General features: G+C 51.2%; 1 protein-coding gene and 1 long non-coding RNA gene across 2 annotated transcripts in view; both read right to left on the reverse strand.

Annotated features, from left to right (window-relative positions):
- Window positions 1-17,718, reverse strand: part of PPP2R1A (protein phosphatase 2 scaffold subunit Aalpha) — a 29,347-nt gene that overhangs the window by 490 nt on the left and 11,139 nt on the right. Inside the window, exons 3-14 of the mRNA XM_059665193.1 lie at window positions 16,289-16,389; window positions 11,708-11,940; window positions 10,352-10,499; window positions 10,082-10,237; window positions 7,414-7,528; window positions 7,238-7,308; window positions 6,823-6,957; window positions 4,868-5,041; window positions 4,580-4,640; window positions 3,491-3,645; window positions 2,371-2,513; window positions 117-208 (exon numbers count right to left, since the gene is read on the reverse strand). Of these exons, the coding sequence (XP_059521176.1) occupies window positions 117-208; window positions 2,371-2,513; window positions 3,491-3,645; window positions 4,580-4,640; window positions 4,868-5,041; window positions 6,823-6,957; window positions 7,238-7,308; window positions 7,414-7,528; window positions 10,082-10,237; window positions 10,352-10,499; window positions 11,708-11,940; window positions 16,289-16,389 (1,584 nt within the window). The remainder of the gene's footprint in view (window positions 1-116; window positions 209-2,370; window positions 2,514-3,490; window positions 3,646-4,579; window positions 4,641-4,867; window positions 5,042-6,822; window positions 6,958-7,237; window positions 7,309-7,413; window positions 7,529-10,081; window positions 10,238-10,351; window positions 10,500-11,707; window positions 11,941-16,288; window positions 16,390-17,718) is intronic.
- LOC132216169 (uncharacterized) lies at window positions 1,363-2,364 on the reverse strand. Its single transcript, XR_009448717.1, has 2 exons — window positions 2,016-2,364; window positions 1,363-1,978 (listed from the first exon to the last, which is right to left on the reverse strand). It is a non-coding gene; the product is annotated as an uncharacterized LOC132216169 (long non-coding RNA).

The following is a 17,718-nucleotide window of genomic DNA, read 5'->3' on the forward strand; positions in this document are numbered from 1 at the left end:
CCCCCTGCCCACAAGTGCTCCTGCATCTCCCCCTGCCAGGAGCCGCTGCCCCCAGGCCTAGATGCTTCCCTGTACACCACCCTCCCACTGGGGTCCCCAAGTCCTCAAAGCCTTACCACTCAGGGCCTCCTGGGCAAAGTACTTGACGTCCACATCCTGGTCCTGGGTCAGCTTCTCTAGAATGGGCTTGACCTCACTCTGCAGCGTGCTGGAAGGACAGGGGGGACGCATGGGAACGGGTGAGCCAGGCAGGAGGGGGCACAAGGGGGGGCAGAGGCCCAGGCAAGAGGTGCCCACAAACACAGGCAAACATGGGAATTAAGAAGTCTTTGGGGCCCAGAACAGGCACAGGGTGGTCAGACAGTCTGGGCGAGTGGGACAGAGGATCACAGAACCCACAAGGCTCTGGGGGTCGAGAGATGGGTGTCCTTCATTTATTTAACCTATGTACTGAGACCTACTAGGGATGAGATGTGAGCAGAGGTAAATCCAACACTCTTGACGCTTGCCCAGGAGGGGGACACGGCCAACTGATGATAAGGAACAGGGGAAGGGCCAGGCCCTCAAGGGAAGCACTTGGCCCTCCAGGAGCCCAGGGGAGGCATCTGCTCTGCTGTGAGGGGCCCGGGGGAATCCGTCGGCACTGAGAGTCCACCGTGGTGGGAAATAAAGGTAGACTTCAGAGGGGCACTAAAGGTGTGAGGTTTTGTCCTGGAGCAAATGCAGAGAAACACTGGAGAGGCAGGCATCGTGTGTGTCCCCTTTCAGGCGACAACTCCTCTCCTCTGCCACATAGTCTCACTGCTGTCACCAAGATCTGTTTTATCTGTGGTGAGCTTGATATAAATGGAATTGTAGGATACATTTTCTTGGGTCTGGCTTCTCACTCAACAAAATGGCGTGAGTCGTGAGAGTCAGCTACGTTGTCAAGTATAGCAGGAGTTTCTTTTCATTGCTGAATAGTCTTCCTCGTGTGAATAAAGAACAATTCGCCCACTGTACTGTTGATGAGCAGCAACAGGAGTAAAGCTACCACAAATACACTTCTGTTCGAAATAAACATGGAGTGGACGTGCCAGCTCCTAGGGGTGAACTTTCACTACAATCCACCAATTTTCAGAGATTGTTCCCATTTACAGCCCCGTCTGCAATGCAGAAGAGAACCGCAGCCCATCTACCAACACCAATGACTCTGAGCTTGTTAAAGCTTAGCCATTCGGGGGTGGGTTTTCCTTTGCATTTTTCTGATGGCCTGTGATGTTGAGCATCTGCTCTTATGCGCACTGGCTGTTTGGAGTTCTCTTTTTATAAGACCTGCTCAAGTTCTTTTCTGCCCATCTCTTTCTTGAGTTTTCTTTGTCATGTTGAGTTGCAGAACAGGATAAAGTGTCCTGTCAGAAATATGTAGTACAAATACATTCTCCTAGTCAGTGGCTTGCTATCTTACTCTCACAATATCCTCTCAATGAAATTCCTTTTTTACTGAAGGCCAATTATTAATGTGTTTTTTTGGTGAGCTATTTAACAAATACGTGCCTACTGTAAGTCTTGAAATATTTCCTGACACTTTCTTCTAGGATCTTTATTATTATTATTTTAATATTTTTATTGATTTTAGAGAGAAAGAGAGAGGGAGAGAGAGAGAAATTTTGATGAACATTGATCATTGCTTCCTACACACTCCTCCTGGGGACTGGGCCTACAAGCTGGGGGTCTGGAAATTGAACCAGTGACCTCTTGGTGCATGGGTAAATGTTCAACCACTGAGCCACACCAGCTGGGCAGATCTTCCTTTTTTTTAACTTTCTGGTTCTGATCTGTTATCTCTACATTTTTTTTTTTTTAATCCTCACCCAAGGATATTTTTCCATTGATTTTGAGAGAGTGGAAGAGAGAAGGAAAGACAGAGAGAAATAACAATATGAGAGAAGCACATTAATTGGTCGCCTCCTGCAGAAGCCCCGACCAGGGCCCGGGCCTGGGAGGAGCCTGCAGCCGAGGTACATGACCTTGACCAGAATCAAACCTGGGACCTTTCGGTCTGCAGGCAGACGCTCTATCCACTGAGCCAAACTGGCTAGGGCTCTAATTTTTTATGCCCTCAAGTGGGAGGTTTTTGCCCCCCACGTGCATACCAAACTGACCCAGCCATCTATGGAGAACACCTGTTTCCCCCCTGAACTGCAGTGACAAGACAGACACACAGGTATTTTCCTGTGCCCTTGAACCCGTCCCCTGGCTTTTTGAATATTCTGCCAACACCGCACTTTTTCATTACAGCAGTGTCACAGTGAGTCAGTGGTTGAGGGTCAACAATGAAGATGACCAGAACTTGTGCTGCTGGAGTGTCAGGGTCGGTCCAGGCCTCACCTGTTGTCCAGGATGGGCCCTATCTTCTGCAGGGACTTGGCCACGTTGAAGCGGACATTGGCGACAGGGTCCCCAGCCATCCGCAGCACTGTGGGCAGCATGTGCTTGGTGGTGATGTCCTGCCCACAGACCTCAGACAGCACCTGGGGGTCAGTGAGTAGCAGAGTGGTGATTATCCAAAGTTCATGGCTAACTTTCATTTCCTCCTTCCTCTGACCAGGCCACCTCGGTGACCACCAGGCCTGAGGGTAAAGTTGAACAACATGGGGACTCTAAGCCCAGTTACCCACTCTGGGGACAGCTTTTCTCCTGAAGCCCCATGTCCCCTAACACCCTCCTAACACCCTCGTCTCCCTGCCCTGGGAACTCTCAGGCCAGGTGTCCCGGGCCATCTCCCATCCTCAGACTTCCCTTCATCCTCTGGGAATGGGCCTTGATTCCTAACCCCCGGGATCCCTTCCTTAGTTCAGGGGTCTCCAAGGTGAGGCATGAATAGAAATGATCTGAACACATAGTTATAATAGCTTTTAAATGTTATCCTTTCATTTCTAGCTACGTGTATGGTTTACTGACATGACTAGAAAGGGGCACTTGCTCTGCATAGCATAACTGTTCTGAGCCTTTTGCGTGTACAGCTGGGTTGTCGGCACAGCCTGATGAGTAAGGTACTGTGACCGCCAGCACGAACCCTTTCCAGGTGAGAAAATCAAGCACTTTGCAGTCAGGTCAGTCTCCCAAGGTCCACTACTAATGCAAAGCAGGGCTAGAATTCAAAACAAGGTCTGTTTCTAGAGCCTGCACACTTCCCCCTCCTACCATAAATCAATACACACGCACATTTGTGGGAAAGGAGAGGGTACCAAGAAAGGTTTGGCTATCACTGCTTCAGTGGGCCAAGTCTCCCTTGTCCTGGGGTTCCCACCCTGAGGCCCTGATGAGGGTGGAGGAAGGGCACGTGCAACCTCTGGCCAGCAGTTCCCTGGGACTCATCCCTGCAACCCAGGTCCCCTCCACTTCCCCACTCCCAAGCCGGGTGTCTCCCTTGAGGACCCTCCATCCTCCCTCTCCCAGATACATCTGGTTCCCAGGGACAGGCTGGTGGGCAGGTGGGAGTGCTCACATTGATACAGAAGAGTGTGGTCATGCGGTGCAGGTAGTTGGGATCCCCAGACATGGCCAAGACCTTGGGGATGATTGTGGCATGGGCCCACTCCTTCCCGAACTTCTCCACCAGCTTCTTCAGGTTGCTGGTGGCCGCCTCGCGGATGGCATAGACTGCAGGAGGGCGAGAGGGAGAGGGCAGGCTTCAGGCGGTGAGGGACTGATGCGGGTAACAGCCATGCTCACTACTGCCACCTGAGCAGCCCCTAGGGCTCAGGCTGCAGGGGACCCAATAGCTCCAAGAGGATGGAAGGGCTCAGTATGGGCTAAACGTGGGCTTTGCTTTGCCTGCAGTGCCTCTCAACAGCCCCCAGACACAGGTTCCATTATTGGCCTCATTTTACAGATGGGCCAATGGGCTGCAAGAAGTGATGTACCCATTCCCGACCGGTGTGACTCAGTGCTTGAGCACTGACCCATGAACCAGGAGGTCATGGTTTGATTCCTGGTCAGGCACATGCCTGGGCTACAGGCTTGATCCCCAGTAGGGGGCCCGAGGTAGGCAGCCAATTGGTAATTCTCTAATATCATTAATATTTCTCTCTCTATATCCCTCTCCCTTCCTATCTCTGAAACCAATAAAAACATATTAAAAACAAAAAGAATTGCTGAGCCCAGGCAAAGGATTTAAATACGTAGTACTTGGAATGGTGGCTGATACAGACAAACTTTTATTTTCACCAGTCTTAGTGAGAACAATGAGCAATGCCCTAAACCACTGGATGAGAAGTCCCTGGTCTCACAGAAGGAACGTGGTAGGTGACTTGCTTAAGCTTCAAAAGCCAGGAGGTGAAAGTCAAACCCAGGGCTGTCTGCTCGGTGGCCCTGGGACTTCCCACTACACCAGACAGCCCCTGGGAAATGTGCTATGTCCCCCTCGCACCCTTCACTTCTCCAGGATTCTAAAAAGCAAGGGAATTGGTCCACCACTGAGGAGCCTCTGATGACGGGAGAGTGACTCCAGCCTCCCACGGCCTGCACCGGCCCCAGCCAATCTGCCACCATCTTCCTGGAGCCCCACCCTCCTCCAGCCACTGGAGCTACTCACCGTGATCCACGAGCCAGGCCATGCACAAGGAGTTGAGTTTCTCATCAAAAAACTCCACCCCCTGCAGGAGAAAAGGAGGTAAGGGATGGAGGGAGACGGGGTAGTTTCCAGCAAACCCCCAAGGAACTATCCCCACCCCCAGACAGCTTCACCTGAGGGGCTCCTTTCCCTTCTCTTCCTCATCCCATTCCATTCCTCCCACTCCCCACAGTCCTCACAGCCTGCAGTTTCCGGTCACAGCGAGTCACACAGCACCGGCACTAAAGCCTGGCCCCGCCGCTCACTCACCAGCTGTCCAGCCAGCAGGGGCATGTACTCAATGATGGCCAGCCGCACCCGCCACTTGGCATCCTCAGCCAGTTCCACGATGGCGGGGAGCAGGGACTGGGACAGCTGCCGGATGCCGATCACCTCGTTCACACAGTCCAGGTTGGAAATGATGTTCAGCCGCACCTCTGGACACTGAGGAGGGGACAGGAGGGGTCTGAGGGAATGCACTGCGCATGGTGAGCCAGGACAGGGGAAAAATGCTGAACTGCACCAACTCTGTATGACAGACATCTCCTGAGGACCCACGACTGCCCAGGCCAGCTCTGGGCCCTGGGGACACATTAAAAGCACATGAAAAGCAAGCAACGAGGATTAGGAGAAAGCAGCTTTTCCTTTTTAAAAAATTAATTATTTTTTCAAAGTAGCTTTTCAAATCTCAGAATAGCAGCACAAGAAATGTTCAGAGAGCCCAGTTGGCTTGGCTCAGTGGTTGAGCACCGACCTATGAACCGGGAGGTCATGGTTCAATTCTTGGTCAGGGCACATGCCCGGGTTGCGGGCTCGACCCCCAGTATGGGGTGTGCAGGATATAGCCAGCCGATCAATGATTCTCTCTCATCATTGATGTTTTTATCTGTCCCTCTCCCTTTCTCTGTCTGAAATCAACAAAAACATTTTTTTTAAATGTTCAGACAGTTTGAAGGATTTGTAGGAAATCATAATGCAAAAATATGAAACCCTGAAAAAAATAGATATGCAATAATGCCCCCTGTGCTGTTTGCTAGCTGGGAGCACTTTGGCACTTTGACTTAACCTTTCTGGATATCGACCTGTGATGTGGAAACATTGAATAGGGGGAGGCTATTCTAGTGCCTCCACAGTGTCTGCTCCACAAAGGGCTTAACACGTGGGGGCTTATCATGACCATTTCTTTTTTTTCTTAATACATTTTTATTGATTTCAGAGAGGAGAGAAGGGAGAGAAAGAGATAGAAACACCAAGGATAAAAGAGAATCATTGATTGGCTGTCTCCTACACACCAGTAGGGGATCAAGCCAGCTATCCAGGCATATGCCCTGAACAGAAATTGAACCATGATCTCCTGGTTCACAGGTTAATGATTAACCAATGAGCCACACCAGCCTGGCTATCATGACCATTTCTATTACTTTTATTGTCTCTGCTAGCCTTTGAGCTCCATAAGGAACATGTCTCATTCATCCTCCTCTCTCCAGTACCCAGCATAGCCTCTGGCCTATAGCAGGTGTCCAATACATTTCTGCTGAAAGAATGAATAATGGAATAATGAAATATTTTTGAACTCCTGTGGTCTACCAATATTATGAGCACTGATTTATAATACATATATATATATATATATATATATACAGACCCCCACCTATGTTTCATAAAGTATGTGAAACAACTTATAAGAAAAGGCACATAGCCTGGCACATTCCCAAGGACTGGCCTGCTGAAGGTCTCTAAGGATCAAACTGTCTTAGTGTCTAGCCAGTGTAGCTTAGTGGTTGAGCACCAAGAAGTCACGAGTTCAATTCCCAATCAGGGCATGTGCCAGGACTGTAGGCTCCATCACCAGTACGGGGTGTGCAGGAGGCAGCTGATCAATGTTTCTCTCTCATCAATGTTTCTATCTCTCTCTCCCTTTCCCTTTCCCTCTCTAAAAAATAAAAGCATTAAAAAATAAAAACATATTTTTAAAAAAGTATTACTATTTTTTTGGTGCTCTCAATGCCCAGGAAAAGGACGAGCCCAGAGTATGGGCATAAAAGATAACTGCCTAATAAATGGACAAATGACTGCACAGCCCATCATGGTCAGAAACATTCAACTCATCAGAGATCTGGTGTCTGTTGAGATTCTAGGAGATTCCTGGCCAATCTGGGAAAACAGCTGACTCACTGGTCACCTCTGCAAACCCACAAGTTCCAGAGCCTGTCTGGTGCCCTCACCTCATCCTTCAGCTGAGCCAGGAAGAGGGGCAGGAGGTGCTCGATGGTGTTGTCTTTGCCCAGGATGGGAGAGAGGCCCATGATGACTGAGGCCAGGGCCGATTTGACGTGTTGGTTGGCATCTGACACCAGCTCCTGGGAGGGAGAAGGAAGGGACAGCCACGGGGTTAGTGGCCAAGTAACTCCAAATCCTACGAAGCCTGAACGCAGCCTCCTTTCCCCTTGTCACTCTGGAGCGGGGGACAGCTCAGGCTTCCAGGGGAATTATTTTGCCTCCCCTCAGGGTCTCCAAGTACTTCAAACCCAAGGTGGCCCAGTGCAGAGGGCGGGGAACTCAGTTTGCATCTGGCTGTCCCTAAAGCCCCACCCCCACCCCTTCTTTCTGGTAAGCTCTGTCTGCTCTATTCCCTGTTACCTTGATGCAGGGCAAGATCTGGGTCATGATCACATTCTCCCGACAGTCAGCTGAGAGATTTTCACAGAATTCTGTGGACGGGGAAGGGAGAAGGAGGAGGTGAGACCTATGTCCTGGTTTTACCTCCAGCACCATGGACACCCACCACTTGCTGTGTTCTGGTCGCCAGCACCAACCTTTGACCTTGTGGGAGGCTGCGGCCCTCACCTCAGCCTCACAGTCTTTCATCAGGTTCTGGAAGGCAGGGACCAAGTCTGTCTTGGTGATCTCCGGCCCCACGGCTTTCTGGAGCTGCAGGAAGGGAAGGTGGGGCAAAGTGAGAAGGCTTGGCAAGTGCTCTGGACAAATGAGACCAAAATCAAAGTTAAAGGCAGCAGAACTAGGGGCAAGAATACGATTCTTAGAGTCACTTCCAAGTTCTAATCCCCGCACCACTGGGTGACCACGGGAAAATTTCTGAGCCTTTGAGCTGTGGTTTCCTCAATGGTGGGGGAGTCAGGCTGGGTAGGGCAGTGGTCACCAACTGTCTGGCTCAAATTCTTACTCTTACTTAACAACTGTATGCACTTGAACAAGTCACTTTGTATCTCAAAAGCAAAATGAAGACCACAAGGGTACCTACTGCATGGTAGTAGCAATCCATGTGAAAAAATAATAAAAGGGACCTCCATACTGCTCAGGCAACTTGGGTTGGGTTTCTGTTACTTAATCCAAAATATTCTGAGGCTATAGCAGCTCTTGCTATTTATGTATTTTTTTAAAAGTATGTTTTTATTGGTTTTAGAGGGAGAGAGAGAAACACTGATGAGAACCATCAATCCACGCCCTCCTCCTGGGAATGGAGCCTGCAATCCAGGCATGTATCCTGACTTGCAATGAATCAGCGACCTCTCAGTGGGATGATGCCCAACCGAGAAACACTGGCGAAGGCCTCTTTCTTTTTTTCAAGATTAGTTACCAGTGGCACGTTTGTAATTACGGGGGAAGAAGGCATACTGGGCCCTGCCTGTCCCCCAGCACCAGGGTTCTTCTGCAAAGCTAGGTGTTGAAGACCCGGAAGAAATCAGGGTGATTGGAGGCTCAGAAGGGAACAAACAAGTGAAGGCCTTGAAGGGCCCGATGCTGCCCTTGCATTCACGTAATGGATACTTACCGAGTGTCTATCGTGTGCCCGCTCTCACAAAGCTGAGCTTTCATCTAACCCCAGTGTGACCGCCGTGCTGTCCAGTAGCCAAGGTACAGAAGGAGCCTCTTCCATAGTGGTGCTGTGGCTCCCCGCAGCCACAATCCCACAGCCATGCTGTGCTAACATTTTCACAGGGAAAACCGGCAGTCCTGGGAAAGATCCTCAGGCTCCGAGTCCTCCCAGCAAACACCAGGGGAAATACTTACAGGAAGAGGGAGACACAGGGCAGAGGCACTGAGGCCTCTCTGCTCGGATGTGCCCATCTCTCCAGTTTTCTCCCTGAAGGGCCCCCCCTAAAGCTGGCCCTGATGGTTCCTGGTGCATTTGCTCTGGCCTCCACAGGCCCTTTGCATTTGCCGCCCTTCCGTCTCAGCTCTCACCCACTCATGTTCCAGAACCAGCTGTGGCACCACCTCCTCTCCTCGGCGCCCACCCCCCACATTCCTGTTGGCCCGACACCTGTGACACGTGACTATGAAATTCAACTGGACCTTCCCCTTCAGACTGCCTGCTCCTTGGTGGATGGGCATGTGCTGGAGTCACGGATCCCTAGCGCCCGACACTGTTGGTGGCTCAAAGCAAATTCAGGTCCCGTGGGAAGAGCACTGTCCTGGGAGTCAGAGGCGTGGGATCTTTTCCCTGTTCTGTTTGCCTGGTGGTGTCACTCTGACCAGTCAAGCTGTTGGGCGGTATGATGAGCTAACCCGTGCCCCCCACCAAGATTCACATGTTGCTATCTTAACCCTCCAGGACCTCAGAATGTGAATGTATTTGAAGAGTAAGTTAAAGTGCAGTGAGGTCAATAGGGTGGGCTCTACTCCAAAATGACTAGAGTCCTTACAAGAAGGGGAGGTTAGGTCACAGACACGCACAGAGGGACGACCATGTGAGGACACAGGAGGAAATGGCCATCTGCAGCCAAGGAGAGAAATCTCAGAGAAACTACCCGGCTGACACCTTGACTTCAGAGCTGTAGCCTCCTGAACTGTGAGGAAACAGAACACTCAGCATGTGGTGCTTCGTTTTGTTTTGAAACTTTTATTCACTGTTTTATTTTTCATTTTTGAGCTCATCTTTTTTTTTTTAATATGTTTTTATTGATTTCAGAGAGGAAGGTAGAGGGAGAGAGACATAGAAACATCAATGATGAGAGAGAATTACTGATTGACTGCCTCCTGCATGCCCCCTACTGGGAATCTAGCCTCAACCTGGGCATGTGCCCTTGACCAGAATCAAACCCGGGACCCTTCAGTCTGCAGGCTGATGCTCTATCCACTGAGCAAAACTGGCCAGGGCAGTGTGTGGTGCTGTGTGATGGAAGCCCCAGCAAACTCATTCAGGCTATGTTGTCCCTTTTGTCCAAGGAGAGAAAGTTGGATCAAGTCAGGAATGGACACGTGCTACCCTTCTCTGCTCCTAGGGCCTTTTCCCCGCAGAACCTGACCCTCAGAGCCCTTCTCCCCATGGCGCTTCCAGCCTGCCACTACCAACCAACCAGGTTGGCACATGAGGTGAGGTCCAATCAGATGAACACAGAGCTCCCACAACTCAAACACCCCGTGATTCCACCGCGATAAAAGAAAACCCAACTCCTATACATGCCCCAGCCCTTAGCCTCCGAGAGCCCGTTTCCTACGTGTCAACAGTCCCTCACCTACCTCTGTGAACTTGTCAGCCACCATGTATCGGACGCGCCACGACTTGTCCTCAGCAGCCTGGCGCAGGGTGGGCATCACCAGGGCCTCCAGGTCCTCCTGGGGCAGGAGCTGGGCGATGTTCACACATGCCTCCACGGCCAGCAGCCGCACCGAGTCCTGGAGAGAGGATAGGGACGGGGAGAGGGCAGCAGAGGCCCTGTTAGCACTGGATTCACTTCCTGCTGCAGGGTCTGCCAGAGGGAGGGGGGAGGGGCTGGGAGCAGAACCCACCTGCTCGTCAGAGGCCAGGTTGGAGAACATGGGGATGATCTCACTCTTGACGTTGTCCAGCTCCAGCACCTTGGCGAACTCCCCCAGCTTGGAGGCTGCGGCCCGCCGCACCATGGGGGTGTCATCTGAGCACAGGTTCCGGAAGTACCTGGGGGTCGGGATGGGATGGGGCTCAGGAGGAGTCCCTGAGACCTCAGGCAGCAGGCAGCATGGCAGAGGAGCCAGCAGACTGCAGCCACGCAGGTCCTGGCTTTGCCTGGTGACCTTGGGCAAGTGATGATGCCTCTCTGTGTCTTCCCTGCCCTGTACAAGGAGCTGACAGTGAAGGGCACTGTGAGGTTTAAATGAGTTCCCATGTGTGAGCACGTGGCAGCCTATCTGTCTGCACATAAATCTGTAGAGGACGGTAGGTGCCGGTTATATTACGACCACATAAAACTGTGCAGCTGAGATGCTGGTCTGGGCCACTCAAAAGTTTTACGTTCCAGCAGTGACTGCTCCTCTTGGAGGCGAAGGGGGCGGAACACACATCTCTAAGCACATGTGGGCAGCTGTCCACCAATACTCTGGGTAAGTAAGGGCTCAGGGCCTGGGCTTGCTGCTCAAAAAGTGTGTGGGGAATGGTGGGTGGACAGAAGTTCAGAGGGGGGGGCAAGTTCTCGTCCAATTAAAACCATGTTCATTCCTTCTTCCCAAAGGCAAGTCCTCCCTGCAAGGAATTTCCTGGGGCATCAGGACCAGCAGTGGAGAGTAGAGGAGGCTGCCAAGGGTCTGGACCGGGGCAGGCCTCAGATAGCATCACAGGTCACTTGTCCATGTGTTTATATGCCAGATTCTGCTGAGTACTTTATTTTATTTATTTTTATTTTTTTAAATATACTTTTTTAAAAAATATATATTTTATTGATTTTTTACAGAGAGGAAGGGAGAGAGATAGAGAGTTAGAAACATCGATGAGAGAGAAACATCGATCAGCTGCCTCCTGCACATCTCCTACTGGGGATGTGCCCACAACCCTGGTACATGCCCTTGACCGGAATCGAACCCGGGACCCTTCAGTCCGCAGGCCGACGCTCCATCCACTGAGCCAAACCGGTTTCGGCTGCTGAGTACTTTATATGCAGTAATCCTTTCCTTGCAAGAAGCAAGGGGAGGAAGGAACTGTCATTATCTATATTTCCTAATTGAGCAAGAGGCAGTGTCCTTGGTGACACAGCTTCTCCGAGGGGGGGGAAGACAGGGGCTGGGAGAGCTCAGGGGTGTTTGGGACTTGGGAGGCCCCAAGGGGCTGGGGCTTGAGAGAAGTGGACCAGGCCAAGGGGAGGCTGAGCTTCAGGGGCCACAGCTGGGACTCACTGTCGAAGTTCTGCCTTGACGGCGCTGGACACACGGGGGTAGCAGACGGAGAAGAGGCCGCAGGCCGAGGTGCGGGAGGTGAACCAGTCGCCACCCGCCAGCCGCTTCACCAGCGGCACGAAGTGGGCCTCCAGGTCGGAGGGCGAGTGCTCGTGCGAGATGGCCCGCAAGGACTCCACTGCCTTGTCCCGCACCACCGTCTCCTCCACTGTGGCCAGCGACTCCAGGGGTGGCTGTGGCACAGAGCACGAGGTCACGAGATGCTCCCTCCCCACCATCCCCAGCCCGGGAGCCCCCACCCTGAGCCCCTCTGTGGGTTCATTTCTAACCAGAAACCTGTGATCACCCCATCCCAGCCTTTATGCAGACCTCATTTAGGGGTCCTTCAGGGAGTTTCAGTGGGTGGTCCATGAACCTCAAAACTGCACACCACTTTCTGAGGAGAGGGCCACCACTGCCACTAGCGCCTCAGAGTGCAACAATCCTCGTGACAGTGACGGGGACTCTACACACTAGGTGACCCAAGGAGGCCACCATCACCAGCTCGGGGGAGGAGGGTGGTTCTAACACACTGACTCCTAGGAAGCAGGTCCTGTTTCTGTCTTCATTTGAAAGAAGAGGGACCTGAGCTGACAGCCCAGTAAGAGCCTCTCACCCAGGCCACCTGCTCCAGGGCCTGGAGGGTTGAAAAGCACACCTGTGGTCTCAGACAGGCGACTGCATCAGGAGCTCATGTTAGTGGGGGACCTGGGGCTGTGACTGTTCACTGGTTTGTCAGGGTGAGGCCTGGAGGGACACCTGATTGCTCACCTTTGTGTACCCCGAGCCCAGCAGAGCACCTAGCACAGGGCAGGAACTCAGTACAGTGGGGCCTTGACTTATGAGTTTAATTTGTTCTGTGACGGAGCTTGTAACTCAAATTACTCGTATGTCAAATCAAAAAGTGAACGAATGAGACACGTGATGCTGGGCTGATGTTGTGGCGTTCACTGCGACGTTTGCTGCGCCCACTAGCGGTGGGGTATCTGAAGCTGGCTCGTAATCCGAATTTTAACTCACAACTCAAAGCAAAAAATTAGCCGAGAGACGGCTCGTATCTCGAAAAACTCGTTAGTCGGGACACTCGTAAGTCAAGGCCCCACTGTAATCAGTAATGAAGGAGACTCAATCTATTCTCTTTTGTTCAAATAAAGGCTTGGAGGTCTGTAGTCTAAAGACCAGTGTGGCCTTACAGGTATAAGGCGGCAGAAAGAGCCCTGGCTGGTAGCGCAGTGGTTAGAGCAATGGCCCATGTGGTCCTGGCCAGTGCCTGGGATCTGGGTTGCAGGTTTAAAGTGGGGGATCTTGCGGGAGGCAGCCAATCAATGTATCTCTCTCAAATGGATGTTTCTCCTTCTCCCCTCTTTCCCCCGCACCTCTCTCTCTAGAAATCAATGGAAGAGAATATCCCCCAGTGAGGATTAAAAAAAAAAGAAGAAGAAGGTAGGAAGAAATCACAAAGGATAATACTGCCAGGCCCAGACAGGTAAGAGAATGAGGCACTGAACACAGGTGACAGATGGGGACGACAGAGAGAGCAGACCGTGGCATGTAGCCCAGGGAGGACAGCTGCTTCCCAGCTCATCACTGTCACCACAGGGGGGACACAGCTTTAGCCACTGGTTTGCCAAAAGTGGCCAAAAGGGCGAGGTTTTAAGTGTGAAAAAAATTTCATCTAACATGTGCTACAACATGGATGGGTCTTGAAGACACTATGCTAAATGAAATCAGCGAGTAGAAGACGACCAAGTATTATAGGATTCCTGTAGACCCAGAGGGTAGAGTGGTGGTTTCTGAGTGCAGGGGTGTAGAGAGGGGACTGGGGGACGGGGGTCCTGGGGGGTTACTGATTAATGAGTACTGAGTTTCAGTTTGGGAAGGCGATCTGGAGACGGATGGGGGTGATGGCTGCCTACAATGTGCATGCACACAGCACTGTACACTTAAAAATGGTTAAAATTGTAAAAATTCATGCATATTTTATCACAATAAAACATCTGAAAAATAATCAAAGTTTTTGAAAATCTCATTTACAGAAGGTTGGCAATGATTCAAGAGGAAAACCTAATGCTGTGCTGGCCTGGGGACCCCCAGTGTGAGGCCTCTGTCGTAGGTCCTGCTCTCTCACAGGCTGGATTCAGGGCCGGCTCACGCCAAGGTGCGAAGGTGAGGTGGGAGGGTGATGTCACTGGGCTACTGCAGGGACTGGCACACAGATGGCACCCAGTCAGTGCTTACCGAGTGACTGAAGTGATCTGTCCTTATAACAGAAGCCTGGGGACCGAGGCTGGGTGTCATGGATTTACGCCCCCATGGGTGACTGCAGGGACAGGTTCTTACAGAGCAGTGCCCAGACCACCCACAGTGGGGGCACCCAGGAGGCACACCTGAGGAATCACTCCAGGGTGGGGTCTAGGAAGGTGCAAGATCAGCAAACACCAAATGATGCTTTGGCACAATGAAGACCCAGTGCCATGGGGCCTGGCTGTAAACAACAGAGGGTGAGGTTCTCAAACTGAGACCAAGCCTGGGAGGAAGGGGGCGAGGCCTGAACCTCCTTAAATCATCTGTTGTCTGCTGAGAGGGTCCAGACTCTCAAAGAGATCCACCATTCCAACAAGGTTAGGAGCTGCTGATAACAGAAACAATCCTGGCGCTGCAGCTGCACGAGTCCCTGTGAAATTACTTCCCTTTCACCACTGTGAGACCGAGGGCGAGTTGGGCCTGACGTCCCTCTGGGTTCCCACTGCCTTGCTCATGTGTGTGGAATGAACAAATTGCACAATAGCCATTTCTCCTTTTTTCATAACTTGTCAAAATCCAGGTTAATGCCTCCTCCTCCAGGAGGCCTTCCCTGACCACTCCTCCATCCATCTAAACTGGGTTAGGTGCCTCCTCTGAATTCTAAGGGCTCCAGCTTCCCTCTTTCTCAGCTCTGAGCAGCCTGTAAAGCAACCAGGCCCTCTGAGAATAGTACAAAGGAAAGGTCATGGTTAAGAGGCAGGGGCAATTCACTCAAACCAGTTTATGCCTCAGTTTCTCATCTGTGAACTGGAGCATGTCCCATCACTGTGAGAAGTGATGGGTCACTGTGCCTCAGGCACTTGGAACAATAATCACGGGCAATGAGTGAGCGTCAGCCACTCTGACCCGACTCCCTCTAGGCTCCCGGAGGGCCTCAGAATGTCTGTGCTGGACAGTCCCAGAGATCACATGTGACTGATCCCCAGAAGGAAGCGTGTGATGACTGGGGTTCACCTCACTGAGAATGCTCTGTGGGAAGACCCTGACCTGGCTGGGGAAGGACCCCGGGTTCCAGTGCTGGCTCCCAGAAAGCCTGAGTCCCTCCCCTATCTGGAGCCCTGGTGATCTCAGCAGTGTTCTCTGCTCAAGTCCTCTGAGAAGCTGCTGGAAGCTATGCATTCTCTCCTCAGAAAAACTGAGGAAGGCCAGGGCTGCAGAGAGCTCCATGGCGTTCAAGGCCCCCCCCTTTCAGGCTGGTCCTCGGACCGCCCATTCCTCATGGCAGCCCTGTTCTATGTAAAATGCAAACAATCCCATTCACATATAATTTTCTGTGTGCACACAGATGAAAGCTCAGATACCAGCACTGAAGGGCAATCATCACACCTCCTGACTTAATGCTGTTTGGAAAAAAACAACCTATCACATTTGCTGAAATCCAACATACCAACAATTTTAAGAAGCATGTTATGTTATACACCACTAAAAGGAAGGCTGACAGTAAGTAAGACACCATCAAGTGCAGAGGACTAGTATGAAATACGTGTTTAGAAACAATGAAATATGTGTTTAGAAGCAATGAAATACAGAATTACTGGGAGGAACGCCATGGCCCAGGGGTCTGAGGAACAGAGAGAAACCAAGGGCCTGGGCCACCTCTGAGGTGTTTTCTTCCCAGATCACAGACTGGAGTACCTTCCAGAGGCCAACGGGGGTCCTCCCTTCTCTTCTCCCAAACAGCAGTCAATGTTAGTATCTGACCTTTCTCTATGTCCCTGGCCACCACCAAGCACAGGGTCAGACTGGCAGGCAGTGGGGTAGGGGCTTGGGGGAGACTCAAATGGACATACCTGGAATCCCACCTCTGCCATGTACTAGCCGTGCGACTTTGCACAAGACGCCCAACCTCTGGGCTCATCTATAAAAAGGAAACTGTTCCTATCCCAAAGGGTGGACATGACCACATAACACCTGGCATCATGACAATGGCAGCTAACACCTGTTAGTAGTACTACGTGCCTAGTACTGTGCTAAGGCTCAATTATAAAGATAGGTGTTAATGACTTCCATTTAGAGATAAGCAAAGGATAGCACAGAGAGGTTAAGTAATTTTTAAAAGTCACACGGTAAATCAGTGGTAGAAGCTAGCCTGACTCCTAACCCAAAGCCCCCACTTGTTGGATTAAATTAAATGCCCAAAGCCCATCTACTGTGAGATGACTCCCAATCACCTCCTATATTCTCCCCTCCCTGAACCCCAAGGGGAAGGCAAGAGCACTTCCCCGCCTCCAGACTCACCAGCAGGCAGTGCACATACTCCGGGCCTCCAACCAGCGTGGTGAAGGTTCCCAGCTGTTCCGCCAGGGCCAAGAGGACCTCATCCTCATCGTAGATGGTGTCTGTGGGACCAAAACAGACTCTGCTCCAGTCCCATCCGAACTCTGACTCCAGCCCCTTAAGAAGCCAAGCTGGGAACATGCAGCCTCAAGCTGCTTCTCAAACTATAGGCACTCACTGCCCCCACCTCCACCTGGGCTGGCACAGAGATCAAGGCACGGGCCTGGGTTGGATGACCGGGCACATGCCCGGGTTGCGGGCTTGATCTCCAATGGAGGGCATGCAGGAGGCAGCCATTGATGATTCTCATCATTGATGTTTACCTCCCTCTCCCTTCCTCTCTGAAATCAATAAAAATATATTTTTTAAATAAAGTCTTATAAAAAGAAAATGCTCTGTCCTGATGCTAAACCTGAAAGCCATTCTCTTCCAGCTCCATCCTATCTTCCCTGAGGTGGTGGGAACTGCTGCATCCTTAGCATCTATGCTAGCATCTTAACTTCCTGAGGTTAAGCCAGGCCTATGGCAATCCAGCCAGACGACATTTCCCAGGCTCCCCTGCAGGTGGCATGGACACGTAACTATACTCTGGACAATGGGGTGGGAGTGGAAGTGGTGGGTTCCAGCTCTGGGTCACCTCTTTACCACAACCCTCTCATGGTGTCACCATTGCCCCCATCTTGTGGGGCTCCTCCTCTTTTCTGTACTTGAAATGTTAGGCCTAAAGGCAGATGTCAAGCTACTCTCCTCTGTCTCAGGGAACCTGCATTCCTAGGTCTTTGCAACAAAGCCAGGAAGTGCTTTCAGGGCAAACCTGGGATTTCTGAGCATATTTTCACTAGTGTTACAGGAGTCCGAGTCTTTACGTGACAGGTTACTTTGCAGCTCCATGATGAACTCGCATGTGACTTGACTCACCGTGCAGTCAACCCATGTCTCACAAATTAAGGCCGAAATTTACCAACACTGGTCTCTTTAACACAGCGGGGACATTAGGTGGTAATTTCCCCCTCATAATGTCGATTCTGAACGTTCTGTAGGCGGAAGCTCAGGGCTTTTACCTTTTCTGTCTGAAACAGTATGAGCTTTTCCGAAAGACAGTGTACCTGCCATTTACTATTTTGAACATTTGGCAATCTCTTGAAGCCCAAAGTAAAGAAAATCTGCTGTCATTTGGGATTACAGCAGCCCAAAGAAACCTCTCTCTTGAATTATGTGACTCTACAATGTAATAAAGATAACACATACATTAAGCTCCCTGAACCTTCACAATGGCCCCCATCTGTCTGACGATTATTTCCATTTTACGGATGAGGCAGTGAAGCCCAATGAGGCGAGGACTGAACGCAGACAGCCTAGCCCCGGCATCTCTGCTCTTAGTTGCTGTCTCC

Source organism: Myotis daubentonii, chromosome 15, assembly GCF_963259705.1.
Source record: "Myotis daubentonii chromosome 15, mMyoDau2.1, whole genome shotgun sequence".
Lineage (NCBI taxonomy): Eukaryota > Metazoa > Chordata > Mammalia > Chiroptera > Vespertilionidae > Myotis > Myotis daubentonii.